Source organism: Diadema setosum, chromosome 4, assembly GCF_964275005.1.
Source record: "Diadema setosum chromosome 4, eeDiaSeto1, whole genome shotgun sequence".
Classification (NCBI taxonomy): domain Eukaryota; kingdom Metazoa; phylum Echinodermata; class Echinoidea; order Diadematoida; family Diadematidae; genus Diadema; species Diadema setosum.
In genome coordinates this window covers 12,888,765-12,911,813 of record NC_092688.1, presented here as the reverse complement: position 1 = coordinate 12,911,813, position 23,049 = coordinate 12,888,765, and the positions used below count along the sequence as shown (strand labels likewise).

The following is a 23,049-nucleotide window of genomic DNA, read 5'->3' as shown; positions in this document are numbered from 1 at the left end:
GTATTTTCCACATTGATTCCATGCGTGCGCGGCACACCACATTATGCATGCGCGCGTGTGTGTGTGATCGTCGTACCGTACGTGATCGGGGGATCGCCGGTGCGGTACGTACGTACGCGGTAATCGTGTGTGTGGAACTTCACAGAAAACGCGATTTGTGAGAAATATTTCAAGTGCAATTTTATTCCAGACCAACATCGCGTTGACTTGAAGAAAGTAAAATCACGCGGACTAGAATTTAGGATTGTAATGGAAGTTCACATAATCAAATAATATGTCATCAAATGTTTTCATGAAGCAGCCATATAATGGCAGATGTATAAGTAAAAGAAAAAGTTCACAGGCCATCTCACGACCTCCCCTGATGAGTACAGTACATAGATGAAGAAGATCTAACAGAAAGAGGAAGAGGGAGAGGAGGAAGAAGAATATACCCTTGAAGAAGAAGAAAAAGAAGAAGAAGAAAAAGAAGGGGGAGGAGGTGGAGGAGGAGGAGAAGAAGAAGAAAGAGAAGAAAAAGAAGAAGATAGAAGAAGAAGAAGGAGAAGAAAAAGAAGAAGATAGAAGAAGAAGAAGAAGAATTAAGAAGAAGAAGAAGAAGAAGAAGAAGAAGAAGAAGAAGAAGAAGAAGAAGAAGAAGAAGAAGAAGAAGAAGAAGAAGAAGAAGAAGAAGAAGAAGAAGAAGAAGAAGAAGAAATAGTCAGCTGAGGTTATGTGTGATGGCATCCACTCACAACTTTTCCATGTTTGTTTCTTTTTTCTTTTTTTTTTTTTCCAGATAGCCTACTGTAAAAGTAAAGGGTGTGTACAGTTCTGGTCGAGGTGACTTCAGGATTTAGCTTTTATAACGTTTTGCGAGATATTCAGAAACCACTCCATGAGATGGCAAAGAGCATGCAATTCTAAGGGGTATCAAAAGTTTATTTGATGAAAATCGGTTTTGAAATGGCCGAGATATCCAAAAACAAGGTGAAACGAAGAGATCCTAATAAAGTTGTGGCCTGTCGCCTTTTATTATAATCACTTTTTTGATATCTCAGCCATTTGAAAACCAATTTTCATCAAATAAAGATTGAATCCTTCTTAAAACTACATGCTCTTTCATATTTCAAAAGAGGTTTCTCATTATCTCACTTAAGAATGTTCAAAACATGAATCCCCACTTCAACCAGTACTGTGCAGTGCCTTTAATGTTTTTAGCTACAAAATGCAACAACTGCCCATAAATCAAACTGAGGGCTCAGATATTGCAATGAAAATGTGGTGTGAAAAACTTATTTTTGTTTTAAACATTTTATTTTAACTGTGCGTCAAACACACACACACACACACACAAAGAATCCAACACCACTGCTCGAATAACTTGTCTGTTGATTCTCAATAAAGAAAAATGCACCAACTGTTGTATCTCTGAGTTTACATCAATAGTTCAATGCACTCTCATTCAAAGGTCAAATATGCTAGTGTTGGCCTACTGTGTACAAATTGGTTGATTAGAATGACATGTACATAATCAGATGGTGTGATTGACACTCGAGGTTGCTTACTTGATGGTACTCTCTGTCTGACTCTCTCCTTTGTGTTTAGAATAACTCTTAAAACAAAATTGAGTGGCCAGGGTTGGTATCCCAAAGGGGAATAAGGTCTACATTTTCATTGGAAAACATTTGCATGATGTATCACACATACATGTATCTTTTAGATATATTATGTTGAAGAGGAAATCCACCCCATAATAAACTTCACAAGAAAGAAAGAAAAATATTCCCAACAGAATTATACAAAAATGACAAAAATCAGATACAAAATAAGGAAGATATGACATTTTAAAATTTCACATTTTTTTTCTTTACCATTCCTTATGAATATTCAAATCAGCAAGTTGTAATGCTCTCACAATTTCTTATTCATTTCATACACAGAAATGACAGAAATCTCATATTGCAGCTGTACTGAATATAAAACTTGTCTTAAACTCACCCGCAAAATTAAAAAAAGAACAAATTTAATTTGGATTTATCATGGTATGGGAACATGTTTTTATTTGTATTAGCTAAAAACATTTTTTTTCCAAATTTCATATATACACAAAAAATTGTGAGGGTATGACATCATCAACTTGCTTGTTTATATATTCATAAGGACTGGTCAAGAAATGTTTTCCGAAAAAATGTGAAATTTCAAAATATCTTCCTTATTTCTTAGCCGACTTTCGTCATTTTTGTGTAATTTTGTAGGGAATATTCTTCCCTTTCTTTTGAAGTTTATTTTGGGGGTTGATTTCTTCTTTAAATAAAATAAATTGTTCCCTTTTCTCTGGTAGTTTTATACATTATTCTGCCAAAAGATATGGACCGGAATCATCTTAGAGTCATTATCTAAGTTCAAATATTGTAAATCCATATCACATGATCAGTTTCCAAATGGCGACAGTATCGATTTGGCCAACTCACACTCTTATCTTGTTGAAAAAATTGAGATAAACACAGAAAAATATCAAAACTCTGCAAGCGAAAATTTGATATAATTTTTTACACACCCATTAACTTTCCATCTCTGTATATGTTTAAAATTAGTTAAATTTATCTCTTCACCTTTGAACTTTGTAAAAAGTGGTGCCCTCTCTACTAGCAAGCAATCTCAGTGTGCAAGGCATAGACAGATTGCTATGATTTTCAAGTCAAAATGCCAATTGGCTTTTCCTTTGTTTTTTCATGAATGAAGTAATATGATTATAGGCCTATAATGTCCAAAAAGTGTGTGATGTAACCTTTTTGTTTGTTTGTATTTTGTGTTGAATGTACAATGCTGTTGGGAATCTTCACAAGACACACATATATGTATATAATTATATTTATACTTATATAGAGACAGAAAGACAGGCAGACAGGGAGAGAGGGTAAATTGTGAGCAACTTATATAACAAATATAAATATAAATAAATAAATAAATAAATAAATATATATATATATATATATACACACACACATATATGACCCCTTATGTAACTATAAGAAAGAGTTATTGTAGAGTAATACATTGTATTTGGTAAATTGCAATTTGTTGTTATATTTTGTATTATAGTATAATTTGTTATGTGCATTGAAATTCTTTTCAATTCTGAAATGTGCTATATATATATATATATATACATATATATACAGGGCTCCACACTAACTTTTATTTTTGGTGGCCCAAAGGCAAACATCCGACATTTTTTGGTGGCCCGACGTGCATTTTTGGTGGCCCTGGGCCACCGGGCCACCGTTAGTGTCGAGCCCTGATATATATATATATATATATATATATATATATATATATATACATATATATATATATATAAAATGCTACACAAACACACACACACACATACACACAGACACACACATACATCCAACTCAATGTAAAAATGAATGACAAGCAATACAGCAATTATGAGGCAAGATTGACTTATAGTATTACTTCAAGCCTTCTCTTGATTTTTTCTTTTTTTAGTTGACTGAAAGTGAAGCATTTTTACATGAATAGAATTTCTCTTAAGTCTCATGATACAATTTTTATGCTTTTTTTGTCATATTTGTAAAAATGGTACCACATTTGGTGTGCTCCTCACAAGCATAATCATTTTAAACACATCTGCACATAGTACAAAGAAGAAGTGGTACAAAATATGCTAACGTACATTTGAATGCAATGCACGTCAACAAACAGTGATATATTGGATATAATTCAGCCACTCAACAGTAATTATGGCTATCGGAACAATATGAAACCGTGCACCGCTAAGATCCATCACCATGTTATTTGAAATCAATCCTGGTGACAGATGAACAATATGCATAACAGCACCAGGGAAATGACAAAAAAAAAGTTAAACAGGTTTTCAATCATTACATATATTCATAATCACTCTCATATAATATGTCATAAAGTGGCTAATTTCAACTATGGCATATCAAATGCAAAATTTTGCTCAGAAATGCTAACAATTACTGGATGTGCACTCATAGGCAAATTATTCATCTCCTTCAATTACAGAAGGAATTACAGTCTTCTTTATATGGCAACACTTACAACAACAACAAAGAATGGCGTGCCTTTACACAGGTGTAAAGTATAGACTTTTTTTTTTTTTTTACATTATGGATGTCTGACTACACTTGATCTTTGGTTGTTATCCAAAGATGATATTGAAAATGGACAACAGGGTGTGAGGGAAAGAAAAAAAGAAGAATTGCATAGACAATCATTTCTCAATAGTGAAACAATGAAATGCCTGCATTTAACCGTTAATCAGTACTTATTATTATTTTCTTTTTTACTGCTCCTCTGCTCCATGTTCTGTCATATTCTCATCTAGCCTGATTTTCTTTATAATGTGACACGATTTAGATGGCCAAATGAGCATAATGTAACCATGCATATTACTACTTTCAAATGACCAAGCCGAGATGTTGCATTGTCATTCACTAAACTAAATTGCTTGAGGCCATTTTTTCCCCCATATTTTATTCATATCCAGCCGTTTACTCATAATACTATCATAATATTCTACCTTCATCATAACCACTAACATTTTTGTGCAAGAGCTTGTCCAGTCATTTTCCATCTTGGTTCAGGCAAAAGTCAATTGCTACGGAGGAAAATCTACGGGAATGAAAAGAAAGCTTGGTCACATGCATTTTGGTCCCAAATTCTAATTATGTTGAGATACATTGGTGACATCTTCAGATCATAACCTTCGGCAGAGAGAAAAGCTGGCCGTAATTTTTACAGCAGGGGGGACTTACGCTAAGGTCAGCGCAAGTATTAGCCTGACCAGATTGCTGTGCAATAAAGCAAGGCATCCTCTGTACAGCGACAGGGTTGTGTATAGTTACCCAAGTATAAGCTTAAGCATACAAGCCCTCTCCAACCAATGGCCAATCCCAAACACTAATAACTCAAAACAAGAAAATAGTGGAAGGAATGCACAAAAACTTCTAAGGGGCAAGACTACACAAAACACTCTCTGTGACATAAAAAGGGCTCCCTCTGTAGTCTTGTCCTTGCACATGCACAACTTTGCTCGAGCATGGAGTGACAACTGCCCCACATTGATGCATCTCATTCTGACGCTCTTGAAAAAAAAAAAAAAAAAACAACAACACCTGACACATAATTTTGACAAGGCTGCCCTATTGCATGTAGACATTGTAAAGTATCTTCATGTCTTGAAGTGAAGGTATGGGGCAGCACACACACACACAAAGAATAATGTCTCCACACTGAAAGCCCACAGTCCTTTGTAACAATCATTCCTAGGGCCACCCATATTGAGTAGCTTGTAATATTCACTTTGACTTTACTTTACACAAAATCACCTACAGGAAAGAGTGTGACAGACACTTGGACTGATCCACAATATCTCAGCTCATTTTTTACTTTCCATAGTACTCTCTCTGTGACAACAACATGCATTGATCGGCTGATGCCCCCTGCATGAATAGATGAAGTGTATTATCAAAGCTGATGCCAGCTTCTAAAAAGATGCTGCACCTGGCAGAAATCATACCATGGAAAAGAAGAGGAGGAGGAGGCGGAGGAGGAGGAGGAGGAGGAGGAGAAGATGAAGACCTAGATGCAGCTTCTCTGCTGGCTTAATCCTTTGAGTGCTTGGAGTGCTGTTTGGAACAGAAAACCCCATAGCATTGTACACACTGCCCAAAATCCCTTGCAGAGAAAGGGTTAAGGTATTGACGATGATATTTCAGGTTAAAGGTCACAGCAAAGGTGGTTGCTGTATGTGTGAAGAGGGATAACAACATACACAAATCAAGGTACTTCCAAATATTACTCAGGGGTTTTCCATTTTTATCATCCATTGAGGTTTGGGTACAAACTCCCCAAATAGTGAAAGTTACTCATGATCAAAAAAAAAAAAAAAAAAAAAAAAAATGCTGATTTCTGAACACTTTCTGTTCAGCCCATAACAATAACTGCTAACATTACAAGTGCACATTTATATGATATTTTCTTTTTAACTACATATCGATTTGAGGTTGGGTAACACAACCGGCTGAGGTAATAACCGTCAAGATCATTGTATATACGTAATAGTGCAAAGTTTAAAAATCAAAGAATATGCAAATCCTTCCACCAAAAGAAAGACAATAACAGTTACATCCGTTAGAAAATATATATATACTGGATATTGATGCAGTTCATAAAAGCTGTCTTGTTACTACTGAAACTGACTAAAAGTTGAACTGAAACTGTTCTTAACAGAAAAGACTTCAAATGGAAATGTACACATCTACAATACACATTGAGAAATGTCACCATGTCTTTAGGATTATTCTTTTTTACTGGTGAAAGTTTGTGGCGTGAAAGCAGCATTTAATGACACACCTATAACCAACCAAAGAATTCATGGAACAACTATCTTTGAAAAACTGGAGTTTCTCTCATTACAAAAAAGAAGGAAAAAAAAAGAGAAAAGAGTACACACAATTTAATGTCACACATTGATGATCTGGAGTTTGCGGTCGACTATTTTTTCCCTCTTCTTCTCGGAATAGTCGCATCTGGTTTCCACCCCGTGTTGTCTCTGTAACACACAACACGCACTGATCAGTACTTTGATCTCGAGCTAGAGCAGAACGTAGACCGACGGGACAGAATGAAAGAAAGGCAAAGTCACATAACCTTAACGTGTGCATTCAGATGATGCACCCCACATAAAGCACTCTATAGATCTCTTGAATACATCGCACTCATAGTCATGATATTCAGATGGCACCATGCCAGAGGTAACATTCATGTATATCTGGGTACCGGTACCGAAAAAAAAAAAATATATTATAGCCTCAAGATATTTGTATTGAGGTATGAGTTTTCTTCAGTTTGTCTGTCCTCTGTACAAATGAAATTTGTAAGACTGCAACTGCTGATCTACATTTTTTAACCAACATGTCGGAAATGGAACCAGCGGGAATCAAACCTGTCATTTACTGCTTTGCAGGCAGCAACATGATGAACTTGGATCAAATACCCAAGCTCGGAAATTCTGACACTGCTATGTTCAGTAGTCCACTGTGGACAAGGCATGAAAGCAAGAAAACTCATACCTCATATCTTCACCCCTCTGCTTAATAATTTCTTGCTTTCATTTGACGTGAGTATTCGTAAAGTGACAGACATTTACTGATTTTTCTTTTTCCTTTTTCTTTTTAGCAGTCAGAATAGAATTCTAACACATCATACTACATGATATGAAATGCTTTCCAACTTATTATGCAGCATGCAGCTTTGGTTGAAGAAAATCTGCCCCCAAAATGTAAGATAGAGACAATTTACGACTGGTGAACACCAGCAACAAACATCACTAAAAGAACAAGACAGAATCTGTCTCAGGAGAGCCACATGCAAAGCAGTATTGACTGTGCTCTCCGTTTGAAAGCTCATAAAACATGAAATACATCCATTACTTTTGAAGGGTACAGTGTAGAAGAAAAATATGTGATCTTAAATAAAGCAACATTGACACACCAGTGACATTGGTTTCTGGAAGTACATACAGGTATGGGTGAACACAGAGTTGTCTGGTTTAATACAACTACACAAGTTTGACAAGCACAGCAAAGCCTTGAGACGCACTGAGGGCAAAACAAATGATATGCTCAGCTCCAGACTGGTTGAAATCATGGCAAGTTACACTTATGGGACAAAAATTCCAATAACAGACATTCTATCATATTGAAATAGCGAATGTTTTCTTTCTTTCTTTTTGTTTTCGCAACATGAGGAATGCCTGTGCATCTCGTGGGAAAAACAAAAACAAAAACAGAGAAATTATTATTCAGATACTGTCATTTCTGTTAACGGTTGATTTGGTCCATTTGAGTTTCTTCAGTAAAAAAAGGACATGCAAATAGATGAGCCAGTCTTCCGACATCCCTTCTTCATGTACATGTATACCTCAAAACTTGCTTATGTGTCTGGACAGTGCATACACAAAAATTTGCACATACATGCATAACATCTCCTCTGAATGTATGAACGGTTGGTCATTGGTCAGATGCAAAACAAAACAAAACAAAACAATCCCCCGACCCAACAACAACAACAATACACCATACTTGCCTATCATGAAGTTGCTAAAGACACATATCTTCCAAGTGCTCTTTGAGATGGGGTAATTTTACAATGCTCTTTATTCAATGCACACTAATCCCCTCCCCTCCCCACCTCTCACACAGAAAGAACAGAAGGCCTTTGAAGTTCTGCTCTACATATTTCAATGTATGTGGAGAATAGCACTTAAAACTGGGGATTCCATTGCAACTACTTACATGAGACACACACGAGAGAGAGAGAGAGAAAAAAAAGTGGCACTCTTGAGGTTTTAATTCAAGAAGGGAAAAAAAATAAGGAAAGGAAAATCCAGTATATATTCAAATGGGGAAATACATTCAAATGAGGAAATACAAATGATACCACTTGAACAAGAAGTGAAACGGAGAGAAAAAATGAAACAAAACAAAGAGGTTGATTGGAAATTGATGGATGGGGTGCAATGGCATCGGCTAGTCTTTGTGACGATTTCTGAGGAGTTATGACCGTGGTTTCCCAGATGACGAGGGTACACTGAAACTCTATAATTGGGACTGAGAAATGAAACTACAGCATCAAAGGGCACTGTAACAAAAAACACTCAGTGTTTCTCTAGAGCATAAGATGAGAGCGTGCCATCCCAAAAGATGAAGTAGAAAGTTCGGACCGACGCTTTTAAAGGGTGTATATTCCCTTTGCAAACATCACACAATTTTGGATGGTTGAAGATGTCTCCAAACATTGTGTATGAAATCATTCAGTAATACACAGCAGTCTTTCAAAAATGAGAGTGAAAAACTAATCCCAAGTCAAGCGAGAATACCCTCCCCCTTTGGTTTCAAGAATGACACTTTAAAAATTTTTTAGGAGGGGGTCTGAATAAATTAATTGGGAATTTGTAATGTCATTTCACCCTCCATCACAAAGAAGTCTCCAGTTTTATTATTCTGAAGAAAGGTCTGAATTACCTACCTCTCCAATATATCAGCTTATGAAAAGAATCTTATTTTTAGGGTTGTCAAAGGGACACACAAACTTCAAATGAACTGTTATCAGCAAAATACCATTTGGGCTAACAAATGCTTTGATCTCAGAATAAACACTTCTAAATGCCCAATGGCCATTTTAAAGCATGCTTCATATCTACAAAAGAGAAAACGGAGACGTAACAGTAACACTCTTTTTTTTTCTTCTTCCCCCCCCCCCCCCCCCCCCCCCCCCCCCCCAGGAAATGAGCTAGGGTGCCAAGCAATCAAATGGTGGGTAGGGGGAGGGAGAGATTGAGGATGTTGCCAAGCAGCAGAGGAAATCTTTCCATTTTCTGACCAAATCTGACCAAATGTGACACATTTTTCAGTCACTTCCTGACAAAAATTAGATGCAGTTGCCAGGAAGCCTTAGGGCTATGGTTAATATAGTACCATGCACAGTGATCCATTATGGTCTAAGAGTTGCACTATTAATGGAATGCTTGCCTTGCAACTTGGGTTCCCATTTTTGTTTTAAATTCAATAATTGCAAATGACCAAAACACAAACAAATAAACAACATTAGAAAAAACAAATCTGGAACTCACACTTACACAGAAGAGCAGATATGATATGTAACAGAACAAGTTCGATAGATAAACAGTGACACTTGATGCACATAGCTATTGTGCACAGACAAATAGGGGCCATAGACAATCCTACGGTGAATTCAAATGGAATTGGAATTATGGACGTATAGTATCATAGCAAGTGTAACTGGGTTTCTGCACTAAAGCTCGAAGGATGCAAATAGATTTACAACCGTACTGTAGCTACTCCTTGGTTATGCCCCATCGCAGCTCAATTCTCGTGTCAAAGTGCTCATACGGCAAATTTTTTGTAAACTTTTTATCCCAAAACAAGGTGGACATACTCTTGAATCCTGTACTGTCCAATGGAAGATTTTGACACACACACGCACAAAAACTCAAATGGTAACTATGGCTATTCAGTATCCTGGCAGACATATTGTGGTTCCAGTACCATCATCTTGAGAGTTCAGATACCATAGTTGTATCAACTTTGCTCTTTCCCATATTATAGCACGAAGGCCTATAACTTGACTTTTGGATCGTCCTGCTGCGAATTCGGCGAGATGTGTAACTGTTGCTATCTGTAACTGTGGCAAACAAATTCTTCAAATTCATGAAATTCTTCTGTCGAGATGTTTTCATGGCTACTACTAAAACACTCATCAATTCAGTGCTTATTTACGTCGACGTAGGAGAAGTTGTCAATCAGTTGCAAACAAATTCTTTTTTCATGGTTTCTTTTCCTGCAATCACGCACAGATCGTAAACATCAAATACCTGTGTCTTATTGGACAAAACATAACTAGCTGTACCTTATTGGAGCAAACACTACTAGCTGTACCTTACTGGAGCAAACATAACTACCTGTACCTTAATGGAGAAAACATAACTAGCTGTATTTGGGACGAAAACATAACTAGCTGTACCTTATTGGAACAAACATAACTACACGGTAGGTGTACCTTATTGGAGCAAGCATAACTTGAGTTCCCAAACCATCCCAAAAAGAACTGATCTAAACCTTTGGATATCCTTCAGTAATTGGACCATCCCACTGAAGAGTTAAATAAATTGAGAAATTATAAACAACACTAAACCTCATCTTCCCATTACAATAGTAAATACAACTTCATTAACAGATCATAAACAGAAATCTAACCATGTCACCCTTATGAATTATTATAGTAAGCTTAGCTCGGCTCTTGGACCATCCACTGAGGAATTAGACAAAACTCTTAACTTGGCCTTTTCCTTGTTGTAGCCAACACAGCTCGGTTTATTGACCACCCCACTGAGGACTTTAAGACATCTTGGACATTGCCATCCCTATTCGTAGTAAACTCAGCTTGGTTCTTGGACCATCACTCTGAGAAAGTGGACAACACTCTAATTTCGCTGTTCCCCTGTATGGCAGACACAGCTCTGTTTTTGGACCACCTTGCTGATGAATTGGACACAACTCTCACTTTGCCTTAACTTTCCTAACATGGTTCTTGGACCAACTCATTAAGGACTTTAGACAGGACTTTTAACTGTGGCTATCCCACATCATAGCAAACACCACTCCCTGCCCTCCTCCTTACAGAGTACCAAAGTGTGATGTCATTCATCGCCACGGAAACTGGTTTGAAACAACCTCACCTGGCCTATATATCTGTGAACGCTATCATTACAAACCATGCTTGCACCTGGTTCCAACCCAAGATGCGACACCATCACTTCGGTACTCTACTGTGTATCTGCTAACACACCATTCTCTACTGTCGCTCCCTCGGGTATACTGTTTGCGGTCCCCAAGCTAGGTACGGCGGCTGCTGGGAGGGCCGCAGCATCTAGGAGACAAACACGAAATGTATACACGTCAGAACACGAAGTGCAAGACTGTGCATATGTGTGTGTGAGTAAATGTGTCTGTGTCATGATCAGTGCGTGTGTGCGTGAATGCGATGGTGTGAGTGTGTTGGCGTGTGCGCTGTTGCCATTCCCATGCAGAGTTCAAGACTGCTTTAAAGATGACAGCCCTCACCCGCAACATGTTTTCTATGCATCGATATGTCCCCTTAAAGGTCACACACACACAAGTTTGACCCCGTAAATTGTGTATTTATCACAAATGGGGATGCTTTCAGCACTCACGAGAGACTGGAGGACAATCAATGTATTCTTGAAAATCTCATCACTAAAACAAGCCCAAAATTTGAGCTAGTAATATGTCAGATGGTATTCTGATACCAGTTTGCAATTCAAATTTAAGATGCCGGGTAAGGGGGAGGGGGGGGGGGGGAATCAGGGCTCCATCTTTAACACAGCTGACTCAATCTATCGCGGTGATGAATTCGTGCATGATGGATATTATATCGCTACTCACATTAGAGACAGAGCATGTATACAAAGTATTACGCATCGGTCTATACATACATATTAAAGTGATGCCATGAGGGTGACAGTATTATGCAGCTCTATGAAGCACTGGCAAGAATTAAGTGGGGAGTGGAGGGAAAAGCAAACAAATAAACATACAAACAAACAAACTTCCTACATATATGACAGTAACCTGAGTACCCATGAAGCAGCAAAAAATATCATTTGAATGCATCTCTCCGTTAATAAAGCAGTCAGTATAAAATGGTAACATACAAATGCCTTTTCAAAAGTTAATAGACGTGATGTGCCATGATTAGTACAATTAACAGTCTGTGCAAGAACAAGTATCTTTGACTTTCTTTTTTTTTTTTTGGGGGGGGGGGAGTATCAGTATCATACCACAACAAAACAAAAATGAACTTAACAGCAAGAAACTGAGTTTTTATCGAGGCATCCCTTCAGGGCTTTTTGCCTTCAGCAGGTGTAAACGAAGAATGGAGAACTGTAAAGTACATCCAAAATTCCCAATCACCACGAAATTCATATGCATAAATAACCACAAAAAAGACAAGAAAGCAACAGACTTGTCATAGGTGTCACTAAGTGGTATTCACTGGAACAGTTCCAAACTCTCGCTCCAAAAGGCAGCAAGAAAAAGAGAACTCCATGCTTTGACTGTATCACTTTACCACCCTATCTTGGTGGCGAACATTCCATTTTCTTACCTGACCAATGTGAATTCTGCCTCACTGCACATCTTTGGGTATAGGGGAAAAATCATCTTGTTCCTTTAAACTCAACAGTCTGAAATGCTCTGGAGACTTTCATTACATCAAGCTAGTTCATTGCCGCTGTCACGTTACAGAAATTGATTCGGCTATTAAAACGCTGACTTTACTTCACAGCCGAGGCCTGACGACCCACTGGGGAGTCATAACTGTGACTAATAATAAGTTCACGACAACATCTTTGACAATGTACAATTTCCAGAACTTCAGGGCAAGATATGCAAAAAATTGTATCAAAAAGGTGATATATGGACTCGGTGAAAAATACAATCATACATCTAACAGTGCTCTATCACAATGTGTGGTCATAGAAATCTACATCATTGACACCTCATTCTTACAGGTACTTGCATTGTTGCATCACACAATAAAACATCACACATACAAATGTGTATATGTGTGCATGGCTAAACATACATACAACATGTACGGTTCTGATACTCCCAACTGCAATGCATGGCTCAATGTGTTGCATTGCACAGATAAATGCATAGCGGTTCTTAGCCTGAAAAAAAAAAAGTAACATCCAAGTCCACATGTGATTTTGTAAAAATATACTCCCTATACCATTCCATGACATCAACTGAGATTCGTGGACTGAATCCACGCCGGAAATCTCGCGAGGAGTTGGAATAGTGCAGAGGCTCCTCCCTTGAATATATACTCTGAGGTAAAAAGCGTATCAACGTAACCAGCAAATCTTAATCTCAAACAGCAGCAATAAATGTCAGTTTTCATCAATCTGAAGTAAACTGAGAATTAGGAGCCATGAGAGAACATGATATAGAGTGTAGATACAAAAATAAATGGTAACAATATCTCCTGCGATATGACATAATATTGACTCTTGAACTGTGTAGTGACTCTGTACGATATTTATATACTGTAATCATTAGAACTGCTAGTGACAGCCATTACAAAAGGAGTATTTGCTAATGGTTTATTGTTAGATATAACACACAAGATATCTCCCTCTTTGCTCTAATACTGTATCAAACAATAGAATGGACCTGCAGTACAGATGAATGAAAATCCCTTCTGTTGACATCAAACTTCAATTTGCATTTTTTGAGCACCGAATTTGATACACTTTGAGATAAGGTACTGAAAAAAAATCTACATCATCAAATGTCCGATATCAAAGTAATAAAGGCATCCTGTTGGCTCCTTTGAATAAAAAAATAAAAGAGATATGATGTTTAATTACTGTCCTGACATGAGCAACACACAGTGATGACGGTGTAGCAACAGACTATAGAAGATTATTGACCACAAAATTGAATACAATGTGACTCTCTGCGTGATGTCTGAGCCTGAAGACAAATGAACAGTGTTTATTCACTGCTTGAACTTCCATCTTTCCTACATTCTATGAACATAATCTCTTTTCCTTTCACCAGGAACAACATATCAGCACCATCCTGAAATGCCTACACAGCATGAAATATTCACGGAGACAAAGCTATACCAACAGACAAGTGAGCACTGTTTCTGTTTTTTTTTCCCACCTCGGCTCGTCAAACTGTACTGAAGGCAGCACATCCACCCACATCAAAAGCCTCACACATAACAGCAAACCTCCACCACTCAGAATTGATTGGGTGGGACCACACACACTTGATTTTAAATCTTTTTTTTTTTTTCCTTCTTCTCAGATTGACATCACACACTGTATAGATATTCCAGGCCAATTAATATTTCTGCTATCCATCCCCCCCCCCCCAACTAATGATGACAAACTAACCATCTGTTTCCACTCTGAAATAATCATAATTATCAATATAAAGCATGAAGGAAAGTACAGTGAACTCTCCCACTCCAACATTGTGAGAGAATGCTCTCATTATCCAAAAACAGAAAAAAAATACATAATCACAATTTTAGAGGAAATTCATTTTGAATGAACCTGCGAAACAGAAACATTGAAAACAAAAATGATGACTACTTAAAACACTGAGGACAGTCATCGATGAAATGTTGGATTTGTGAATGCTGTTGGAATCATTCGAGTGGAAGAATTTCTTGTATCTCTACGTATACTCTGATGTGCAACTGCATCCCCCCCCCCCCCGAGAAAAGAAAGAAACAAGTGAAAAACAGAATTAGTGACGAACCAGTAACTGGAATGAAATAAGTATACGGCTGATTGTTAGAAATTAGATTTCTGCACAATGAAATGAGTGAAATGTAGCAGTGTTTTGTTAGCACGTGAACCACAGTCTACATCAACTTGAGTGCATTAGAAGCTTTTGTCTTTGGTCACAAGGCCTGTGTGTCATAAAATAAAAAAAGGAGTAGCCAGCCTGCACAAGAATAATCATATTGGTAAAAATCACACACATCAGCGAAAATAAACCTTAATCAGTTTATTGAAACGACTTGTGAGCTCTTTCACAACGCTAACCTGAAGCCGTCATTTAACATTCGCAGAGGCTGGGAATTTGATAGGATCTACACAAAATATACTCGCAAAATACGCAATATGACCATAGCGAAGCACAAATCTGTATGCCTCTGTAGCCCCAAGGACATTGGACTATATGTGACGGTGAACGTATGCATTGCTTTGTGTTAGTAATGCGGCAACTGAGAAAATACATTGTACCACGCATGGCGACAAAGCTGGGGTGAATGTAACTGCGCTGTACATACATTCGGCGAAATGTTAAAGTGTGTGTGAACTTTATAGACATTACAAATGTCAATCGTATGACAAAGAACATGATTTTTGCTTATTCCACACCTTCACAGAGCAGACCCTTGTCTTATTTATACTCATTATTACTTTTGTTAGGCTGGTGATTCTACCATGCATAAAACGTGTTCTGCTATCCTACTAAGGCATACAAAATACATGTGAGAATAAAGCTATCGTATCTCTTTATATTTGCGAATATATTACAAATATATAGTTATAGTTACTGACAAAAAAAAAGAAGAAATCTCTGAATGAACTTGCGGCTCTTTCATATGTATGCATATTTTTCTTTTCTTCTGCATCAACAAATGCAAGTTCCACATTAGAAGAGCAGAAATATATATATATATATATATATATATATTTTTAAGGTAAAATATTAATTCAAAATCATTGCTTATATACTTCACTCTCTCTTACTCTCTTTACTCTCTTGATTTTCTTTCTCACTCTCAAACAAATGAATACTGATTTCGCACTGCTTTATGCGAGACGTGCTGACCATTCTGTCTCTCGAGGGAGGAGTTCGTGCTCAGTCCGCCGCCGCCCCCCATGGCCTGCCCCGAGATGCTGAGGTCGAAAGAGTTTGGGAGGTCGATGAACTCCGAGGCGGGCAGCCCGCCGTGTTCGTGGCCCGTGACGAGGCCGTTGAGCGGCATGTCCGGCGTGAGCGGCGTGCTCGGCGTGCTGATCGACTGCGAATTTGGCACGAATTCGGTCAGCGTCACGTCCGGCTGGCTGGAACCATCGCGGCTGTCCAGTGGGATCGGGTGTGACCGAAAGTGATCTAGCATGTCGAAGATGGACTCAAACCACATGTGTGTAACCTTGCAGCGGTTGTCGGGGTCAAGGGTCAATCGTAAATGCTGGCATAAAGAAGAGAAAGAACGAAAGAGAGAGAGAGAGATAGAGAAGGGGACTAAAATCAGCTTTCTAGTAATAACACTGACATCATCCCTGATACTTAAGGATGTTTTCTTTAACCTTTGGCCACGGTCCTAACTCATCTCCATTGCAGAAATAGGAAGCGTTGTGAAATGGGATAGCATGACAACAGGGGATGCCTGATGACAACAGTAAATTCTACATGCTAGGAAGATGATTCCTCATATTTGAAGTTTGTTTCAAAGTGGAAATGGGCTAAAAATTGGAGCACCAGTACAGCCACATTTATTTGAAGACATACTGAACAATTTCAAGGCCAAGGGTAAATTTAGGGGGATACCAAACACCTGTTTGGCTATCATCACGAGTGGTAGTATTTGAATTAATATCTTTATTTTTGTGTGTGAGCCAGAAAATTCTGGCTATTAGTCTCCTATATGACAGGATAGACCCTACCCTGGCAAAGCAAATAGGCAAATAGAAATAAAAACAAGCAAAAACAAACATAAAGTCACATCATGAAAATAATGAGCAGATTTTATGGGAGGAATAAAAATTATATCAACTATGACTAATATTTTGTTTCCATGCCTCTCAAAGAAATACACACTACGAGCACCAGTGTTAGTGTTGAGCCACGTTTTCATATAAATATTAAAATCTATGGCTTTGGCAATGACATTTCTCCCTGACCTTCACAGGCGGCCTCCAAAATCTCATCATAATAATTGCCCTGTCATCGGTTACCCCAACGTAAAGTTTGATGAAAATCCATTGGGGGCTCTCCAAACAATATCACATGAGCATGAACAATTTGCAATGGAAGAATGGACGCCTGGATGGACAGACAGATGATGGGATGGACAGACAATAGGTCATCCATGATGCAGAGTTAATAAATAAAACTGCATGTCTCTCAACATTCATTACCGCCAGAAAAGCATGTGCCAAATTTTACCGCTTAATACTTCCTGGTTTGGCAGGGAGTACCACTCAACATGCAACATGAGTGCCAAACACTTTTGTAATTTCCTATCAGCTCTGGCTGATAAATGAGTAGATAAAAGATAACATTTCACATGATATGCTCATTGCACGGAACATTTACCATAGAAGCCTCTTGCAGTATATGGGGGGGGGGGGGGTGACACAATGATAAAAAATTAAAGTGAGAAACTCTAATGATCTGGAACCCGAGTTGGTAGTGAGACAGCTTGGAAAGGGCTAAAATACCAGAAGTTGACAAAACAATCATAGTACTGGTTACGCATAACAGTGATTTTCTTTTAGTGCACTATTGCACATTTTATCAAATTCCTTTACAGCTAATCCCATCTTAGCATCCCAAATGCCAGCACTGCCCATGGGCAGTACCGCTGGCATCGACGGTACAGTACCTTCGGTCTGCCGTGAAAGTTGAAGGTGAGGACGCACTCCCCTCGCCGCGTCTCGCTCTGCCGGACGAGGAAGACGCCGTGGCGCAGCGGCCCGCCTTGCAGCACCAGCTGTGCGGCGTCGATGCGTGACAGGGTGCCGTGGAACCACGGGTAGTGGGTGAGAGGGTGCTCCTCCTGGCTGGGTTCACTCGGGGCGGTGTGGGCTGGTGGGATTTCTGCTTCCAAACACAGCACAAGAGCAGAAAGAAATGACAGAAATGGCAAGAGAAGGGGTGCAATAGAGACAGAATTGAGAAAGAGAGTGTGTGTGAAAGCAAAAGAATATAGAAATAACAAGAGATGCCATACATAGAAAGAGAGGGAGGAAAGATAAAGAGAAAAGTAAAGAGCAAGAAGCATGAAAGTGAGCTCAAAGAAAAATGGAAGAAAAACATAGATATATATTTATATAAATTTAAGAGAAAAGCAAGAAAATTGGTGAGACAGAAATGCGCAACAGACAGATAGATAGATGGATAGACAGATGGATTGAAGAGAAAGTGAAATAATGGAGGATGTGGCAAGATACAGAAGGGAAGACAACAGACGGCAGAAAAATGGACAAATAAAAAAAAAAGATTAAAAGTTAGAAATATACAATTATGGAGATGATATGGAAGATAAATACAATTAACAGTAACAACAACAAAAGACAAATATTCAAAGGGAGGCATTGAGCACAAAGACAAATTATCCATTAAGACAAGAAGACAAAAATTGGAAGAGACAATATTAGTAAAGTAACTTATGACAGGTAAGGAGAGGGACATCATCAGACAGAAGAAGAGAATATATAGATACAGATTGACAGATAGATAATGAATATATCTAGAGAGGTAGATCATATATATATATATATATATATATATATATATATATATATATATATATATATATATATGTATATATATATAACATATATATATATATATATATATATATATATATATATATATATATATATATATATATATATATATATATATATATATATATATATATATATATAACACATATATATATGTATATATATATATAGAGAGAGAGAGAGGGAGATAGATATATCGAGATATACACACAGATAGATAGATGGCAGATAGATAGAGAGACAGACAGAGAGAGAGAGAGAAAAAGAGGGAGAGAGAGGGAGAGAGAAGAGGGCAAGGGCAGAGGGCAAAAAGTTTCATCAAACCTTTGTATTAAAGTCCTAAGCTACCATATAACATGATCACGATGCATTTTACTACAAGTCCCCGTCACTTATTGATGACTGATACACAACAGACAACCAGAACATTAAAAACATGAAGTATTGACACAAAATTATATCATATTAGACTCATACAGTAATGAATTATGGGGTATTTTTTCCATGATTAGCACTGAAAGTGTATATGTTTACCTAAAGAATAAATTATCATTGTACACACACACAAACACACACACACACACACACACACACACACACACACACAAATGGCTCAAACATGTTCATTGTCTGCTTGAACTGAGTTGAGTTAGATTTTGCATGAACACTACTGAAGCAGTCAATTATTTCAGGAAGCAACCATGACACTGCACTAATTTGTTGTGTCATGCTGAGTATATCTCCTCCTGCCAACAATTTAAAAGATATCTCCCTCCCACGTAAACCTTCACAGATTCTAAATAACACTAACATAAACTAGAAAAGCACTTGGAGAGAGTGCAGACCCTCACCACGCAGCTCACTCCCCACATAATTAATATGGTAAAAATGGCCCTGTTTCCCAGTGATTTCCCAGTTATTTTGCAAACAGATAAACAAACAAACCGATGCTGTCAAAAACATAACTTCCTTGGTGGAGGTAAAAAAAAAAATCCCATATATTGTAAAAGTGGAAATTTTTGCGGTGATGAAATTTTCGCACATTTTGCGAGTGCGAAAATAAAAGCATGCAAATATTTTTGCTTGCCATGCATGTTCCCGAAGTTGATGTCTTGATTCCGCGGAATTAAAAACACGCAAAACTTTTCTTACCCCGCCGAGCGCGAAAAATTAGTTGTTTGAAAATATCCACTTTTTCAGTACACACCAAACACTGCGAAAAACCTCAAATTTCTACATTCCATTTACCTTTTACCAGTGCACTCGATTACCTTGTCATTGCACAGACTGTATTATCATAGCACAATCTAACAACATTGCATTGTCATTATTTTCACCATCCCTAATTGGGCATCCTTCCTGAATAATGGCACACAAAAAAGTGTACAAAAATAACAAAATTTTTATCTGCACACATCATTGATAGACTCGCAATGCGTTGTTGAACATTCTGAAAATCACTTCCACTAGAGTCCTCTTTCTGATGAGCAACAAGTCCATCCAATTAACTTCACCTCAAAATATCATTACTGCAGGCTTTACATATAGATGTGCACGTTGCTTCAAACAGGAAAATTCTATTTGAAGGAAAATGCCATGCCTGCTACAAAAATGACAGATAGAAAAAGGGAGGGTAATGTAATACTAACTGAAAACAAGATAGACTATAAAGCTGTTTGATTCTCCTTCTTTCTCTCATTGTGTGTATGTGTATGAGAAGGACCTCTCTCACTTTCTTTCAAAATGATATGCGATGAGTGTGAAAGACTTTGAATAAGACTGCCCCCCCCCCCCCCCCCATCAAAATCATGAGAATAAACTGGAAATACCTGGGGAAATAAATACCCCGACTACTAGAGTCATATTACTGCTTGCATGTTTGTTTGGGTGTTTTGTTTTTGGCTTGTGCAGAGCACTTTATATGCACAAGTAACTAAATCCCAGCATAGCTCCCCAAAATGGCACTAAGGCAATGTAAGCACGCCATCTTGAAATCCTCCATTCCTTGCAAAATACACAATCATTTTCGCTGATGCTGTTGTTGTTGTCGGTTCATTTCTCCCTTGAGTGTATATGGAGGAGAAACAAAATCTAGATGGATAATTCACTGAAGGATATTGTATCATTTTTTTTTTGCTCTGTGGTGTACTGGAGCTACTATTTCTGCAAGGCATGAGGCCAAAGCAGTCCTGGAACGGATCCCAGTTCCATTTAAGGCAACTGAAACTTTTCGAAGTAAAAGTTGGAACACACAGTGTTGTCAAGTGAGCCTACTCGTGACAGTTGGAAGAGAGTGTATCTCAATGATACATCACCACAAAAAAATACTCACGGACAGACAGACTTGTTCGCATAATTTGATTTTCACAAGCGGATTCTGGTTCATGTTCTTTTAATTGCTTCCTTTTATAATTTGCCTATCTTGTCCAAGGGAAGACATCCATTCTTATTCTTATCAAACCAATAAAACTGAAAGAGGATGTTGCTATCGAGTTGCTATGCGCGGTTTCATTCCAAAAACTATTTTTAGATTTTATGTCATTCTCAACACAATCTTTACAAGTGAAAACATACCATGGAAAAGCACCTTGGAGTAATTATGAACTGCTATGTGAGCTACAATGCATAATCTGACTCTGTGAAATAATGTTGTACTTCACACACTTCACGGGATATGACATTACTTCCGCTGATGCTCAATTTCCAATAATTTTTCTCTATTTCCCACTATTCACTTTCACGGCCAAACTAGCGGCCTGTGAGGCCTTCAGACATGACAGTCTTTGCAACAAGCTTCCTGAATAGGAATAGTCATTTAACTAGATAAAAAAAAGTCAAATTTTCTATATAACACTTGTTGACTGATTTTATCCTGAGCCCCCCCCCCCCCCCACCACACACACACACAAACTTAGCTCAGCGTTGTAACTGATTCAAAGCTGATATCATAGTAGGGACTTTTAGATTTCGCATCCAGGACTTGGACTGCGATGTGATGACGTCATTTCATGATACTGCGCATGCTCCAGATTTTCTGGCACGTCCATCTCAAGAATCGAGAACATGTCCTTGTGGGATTTCACGTCCTCCCAGATTGAGGACGGGCAGCATGCGCAGCTTGTATTTAGCATGATGATTATTACGTCACCACATCTGTCCACTAGTACTCACCGTCGACTGAAATCTAAAATGGTTTTACTCTGGCATCGACAGGAGTCACTGGGAATGGTTGGCTCGCACTTTCGGGCGGCCTGCCCACTGTCGTGTCCACACAATCTAAAAGTCCCTAATATTGACTAGAAGACTTCATAGTGCACTCTTTGCACAAAGTTAAAGGAATTTTACCTCACTTCAGCACATTACAGGACAGTGATGTGATATGGAACTACATACTTGTGAAAATAAGGAACCTTGAGTCAACTTGATGCAGCCAATTTCACAAGAAGAGTACAGTTGAACCTCTCTTATCCGGCCTCCCTTTATCCGGATCTCTCTATTATACGGATGCAATCTCGCCGTGATTTTTTTTTTTTTTTTTTTTTTTTATAATTACGGGAGGAAAGGGGGATTCCCCACTCCTTGAGAACTCCTACACAAACACACATGAATTACATATACTTGATACATTTCTTAATGATTATTTACGTAAATCATCCCAGAATTTATAAAAGAAAATGATTTCGTTCTTGCAAACACGAACCTCTGTTTTGGGGTCTGTTACCGAGTGTAACAATAAAAAGGTTGCAGTATACACATTACTACATGTGGTACTACAATGGGCTACATCAGTACATGTATGCACATGTATAAAGCATTGAGTCTCCCGTATCCGGCCAAATCCCTTATCCGGATGAGCCCCGGTCCCGACTTGTCCGGATACGAGAGGTTCAACTGTACTTTATCTTCGCTGGGCTATTAAGAAAACACTGATGCTTTGACTCAACAATACTATTTATGTGCATTAAAAAAAAAAAACAACTTTGGATAATAATCTAAAAAAGCTTGCTTTACATGAGCCCCTGGGTCCCTCAAGGATTTCATCTCGCTTGGGTTCATCCGTTTCAGAAATATTCAGCATCTACCCAGCATCTGGATACAGTTTGGAATTATTTGACATGGCAACTATGGACAGTGATTAAATGCGAAATGAGCAAGCACCCACGAGGCTCAACAAATTTAAAACCCCTTGAAGGCGTAATTGCCAGATTTGTGAAGCTTTTTTTTACTTTCCTTGAAGAAGAAGAAGAAGAAGATGAAGGAGATGACGATGATGATGGTGACAAAGAGGAAGAAGAAGGGGAAGGAGAAAGGGGGGGGGGGGGGGGAGGAATAAAAGAAGATGAAGAAGAAGAAGG

General features: G+C 38.1%; 1 protein-coding gene across 2 annotated transcripts in view; it reads right to left on the bottom strand.

Annotated features, from left to right (window-relative positions):
- Nucleotides 1-11,323: 11,323 nt before the first annotated feature.
- LOC140226878 (SH2B adapter protein 2-like) overlaps nt 11,324-23,049 on the bottom strand; it is a 101,257-nt gene continuing 89,531 nt past the window's right edge. The window contains exons 7-9 of one of the 2 annotated variants that reach the window (XM_072307306.1): nt 17,788-18,002; nt 16,008-16,371; nt 11,324-11,487 (exon numbers count right to left, since the gene is read on the bottom strand). In XM_072307306.1, the coding sequence (XP_072163407.1) occupies nt 11,384-11,487; nt 16,008-16,371; nt 17,788-18,002 (683 nt within the window). In that variant the 3' untranslated portion in view covers nt 11,324-11,383. Of the gene's footprint in view, nt 11,488-15,957; nt 16,372-17,787; nt 18,003-23,049 lie in introns of those variants that run through there. The other variant, XM_072307307.1, reaches the window with a different exon arrangement.